The 3,635-nt window shown below is 42.7% G+C and overlaps 1 protein-coding gene across 1 annotated transcript; it reads left to right on the top strand.

Annotated features, from left to right (window-relative positions):
* The first annotated feature begins 1,060 nt into the window (after positions 1-1,060).
* On the top strand, positions 1,061-3,002 carry LOC143975052 (uncharacterized). The gene is made up of 2 exons (XM_077477000.1): positions 1,061-1,133; positions 2,224-3,002. The coding sequence occupies exon 2, from the start codon at positions 2,392-2,394 to the stop codon at positions 2,980-2,982; it is 591 nt and encodes a 196-aa protein (XP_077333126.1). The 5' UTR covers positions 1,061-1,133; positions 2,224-2,391; the 3' UTR covers positions 2,983-3,002.
* The last annotated feature ends 633 nt before the right edge of the window (positions 3,003-3,635 follow it).

Raw genomic sequence — 3,635 nt, 5'->3', positions numbered from 1 at the left:
CTTGGGGGGAACCCCCACGCCGATTTTTTTCGGCGTTGGGGTTCCCCTTTAAGCCCATTCCAGGCGGCGGAGCCCGCGACGTATCCTTCGCGGGCCCCGCCTACCTGTACACGCGCTCGAAGTGGGCGGACTTTCCGAGCGGGAACAGTCCGCTCATTTCGAAAGTACAGCGGACAAGCCCACACACGGGCGGACTGTTCGCTCAAACACAGTTTGGCCGCGTACACACGCGCGGACTGTTCGGCCAACTTTGTCCGTCCAACAGTTTGAGCGAACAGTCCGCTCAAACTTAGCATGGACGGACATGGCCACACACGACGAACGAACAGTTTGCTGAAACCGTGCGCGATGACGTATGTCACGTACGACGGGACTAGAAATAGGAGGTCCAAGACACAGCAAAGCACCCTTTGGGCTCCTTCTGCTGACTTTGCGTTAGTAGAAGTTTGGTTAGAGACGATTCGCGCTTTTCAGACTTCAGCTTAATTTGTCCGTTCACTGCGGCGCAGTCTACCTGTGAGGTTTGTATCTGTCTTTCGGTACGCGTGGATCAGTTGTACCTGTTATTAGGCGCTTCTGGTCCGCTCGTTTCTGGGTTTCAGGTCGTTCTTCATAGGTCTGGCTGTTCTTCAGTGCGTTCAGTTGAGCTTGTCTGTCCAGCCGACCGTTTCAAAGCCATGGAGTGTGGACGTACTCGGGAACGAGTTCGTGCTGTATGGGGGCTTGGTGTTGGGGTTAATTCTTTGACCCGAGCCCAGTCTGTGAACAGGGTGAGGAGGAGTTCATGGACAAAGAATTGGTTGCGCCACCGTGACCAATTCTCTCATATGTCTTTACTCCGTGAGATCCGTGAGAATAATCCTGATGATTTCAGGAATTATCTCAGGATGACGGACCCCGTTTTTCACCGTCTGCTGGCTTTGCTGACCCCTTATATCAGCAGGCAGGATACCTGCATGCGGCAAGCCATCACTCCGGAGCAGAGGCTCGTCGCCACGTTGCGCTACTTGGCGACAGGGAGAAGCCTTCATGACCTCAAGTTCTCGACAGGCATCTCCCCCCAGGCTCTGGGGATCATTATTCCAGAGACCTGTTCTGCCATTATTCGGGTCCTGCAGAAGGACTATATTAAGGTAAGTTTGTTATTTTAATATTGCATTGTATGTTTGTATTAATTTCATCATGACTTTTAATATCCATGACAGGAATATGATGTGAATGTCCCCTTTATATGAATGCATGCACATTTTTTTATATATTTTTTTTTGGTGTCATTTTTTTTTTTTTTTCTTTAAATGTTTTTTTTTTTTTGTGTCATTTTTTTAGCATTTTACCTTTTTTTTGTGTATACATCCTGTGTGTGGAGAGAGAGAGAGAGAGAGAGAGAGAGAGAGAGAGAGAGAGAGAGAGAGAGAGAGAGAGAGAGAGAGAGAGAGAGAGAGAGAGAGAGAGAGAGATATGGATTGTCAACTCATTATTTATATATATATATATATATATATATTTTTTTTTTTTTGGTGTCTTTATTTTTTTCTTTAAATGTTTTTTTGTTTTGTGTCACTTTTTTTTTCTTTAAATGTGTTTTTTTTTTTTTATTTTTTTTTTAGCTTTTTACCTTTTTTGTGTATACATCCTGTGTGGAGAGAGAGAGAGAGAGATATATAGAGAGAGATATATAGAGAGAGATATGGATTGTCAACTCATTAATTATTCCTCCCCACTCAAATTATGTTCATGTGTTGAAGACTTAGTAATTAGTCCCCACCCCACTCAAATTATGTTCATGTGTTGTGGACTTAGTAATTAGTCCCCACCCCACTCAAATTATGTTCATGTGTTGTGGACTTAGTAATTAGTCCCCACCCCACTCAAATTATGTTCATGTGTTGTGGACTTAGTAATTAGTCCCCACCCCACTCAAATTATGTTCATGTGTTGTGGACTTAGTAATTAGTCCCCACCCCACTCAAATTATGTTCATGTGTTGTAGACTTAGTAATTAGTCCCCCCCCCACCCCACTTACCCACCTAATTTATGTCCCCTGGTCCATCAGAGGGCTGATTAATCTGTGAATTGGTCCGCCTACTTTTTTTTGTTCTTGGCAGAAAACAAATTAGCAAGATTTCTGTTTAACTGTTGTTCCAAAATGTTTTTGAATTTTCTTTGTTATGAATTGTTTTTATTTAATGACTAATTTTTTTTTTTTTTTTTTTTTGTTTCAGCTTCCTTCAACGCCACAGGAATGGCAGACTGTGGCTTCCCAGTTCGCTGCCCGTTGGGACTTCCCCAACTGCGGAGGGGCCATCGACGGGAAACATGTGCGGATTGTGCCCCCACCCCATTCGGGGTCCTACTATTGGAACTATAAGGGGTTCCATAGTGTGGTGCTAATGGCGGTGGTGTCGGCACAATGTGACTTCCTTTATGTGGATGTGGGGAAGAACGGCCGGATGTCTGACGGAGGAGTCTTTAGGCAGACCGAGTTCTGCCACCGTCTTACCACTGGTGGCCTGGACTTGCCACCAGATGCCGAAAATGTGGAGGGGCTCCCGTTTGTTTTTCTGGCTGACGAAGCGTTTGGTCTGAGTGAACATCTCATGAGACCCTTCCCCCAAAGGACCCTCACCCCGGAGAGGAGGATTTTTAATTACCGGCTGGCCAGAGCAAGAAGGGTTGTGGAGAGTGCCTTTGGCATTATGGCCAGCCGGTTCCGTCTGTTGCTGACAGCCATCAACCTGGCAGAATATAAACTCAACTATGTTGTTCTGTGCTGCTGCATTCTACACAATTTTTTAAGGAAATTTTCTGGTAACCAGTACCTGCAGCCTATTGGGCCTGAGGCCGGACTCAGGCTTCCAGAACTGACAGGGCTGGATCATGCCCTTCCTGGCTTAGCCCCCCAAACAGCACGTGAGGTGCGTGACCGGTATGTCAGCTATTTTAATGGTAGGGGGGCTATTCCAATGCCAGCTGACCAATAAAAAAAATCTTTTTCTTGAAATATGTCTTGTCTGTTCAAATTTTTAAGTTTGGTTCTTGTTTGCTTTTCACGTTGCTTGTATCCTACATTGTCCTAATTCAGGGATATGCAATTGGCCAACCTCCGGCTGGTGCAAAACTACAAGTCAATCATGCCTCTGGGTCTCATGCTTGTGGCTGCCAGTCTTGCTATGCTTCATGGGACTTGTAGTTCTGCAACAGCTGGATTTCCACTAATTGCATATTCTTGTCCTAGTGCATTTGTATAGCAAAGTGGTTTTTGACAATAGGAAATAAGGCCCTTTGTGACAGAAAACACAAAATGACTTTACAAACTGGTATTGAGTATTGAAAGAAGTAGACACACGCATTTTTTTTTTATTTTTTTATTTTTTAATAGTGCACATTAAAACCAGTGCCTCTTATTTAGATCTTTTTTTTTTTTTTTTTTTTTGTGTTTTTTTTTTTTTTTTTTTTGTGAAATTGGTTTTTTAAAAATATTTGTTTTTTATATTTTTTTTGTTTTTAAAAATTATTTTTTTTTTTTTTTTTTTTTTGGTAAACATAAAAATATATAAATATATCAAAAATACAATTATCACAAAAATTTAAAATAATAAAATCAGATTTTGAACTATTTACACCAAACAAGGGG

This window comes from Lithobates pipiens, unplaced genomic scaffold (assembly GCF_037356315.1).
Source record: "Lithobates pipiens isolate NorthernLeopardFrog02 unplaced genomic scaffold, aLitPip1_a1.2 Scaffold_13, whole genome shotgun sequence".
In the NCBI taxonomy this organism is placed as follows: Eukaryota; Metazoa; Chordata; class Amphibia; order Anura; family Ranidae; genus Lithobates; species Lithobates pipiens.
Note: the sequence above shows the minus strand (reverse complement) of the source record. Positions and strands in the feature narration are given on the sequence as shown.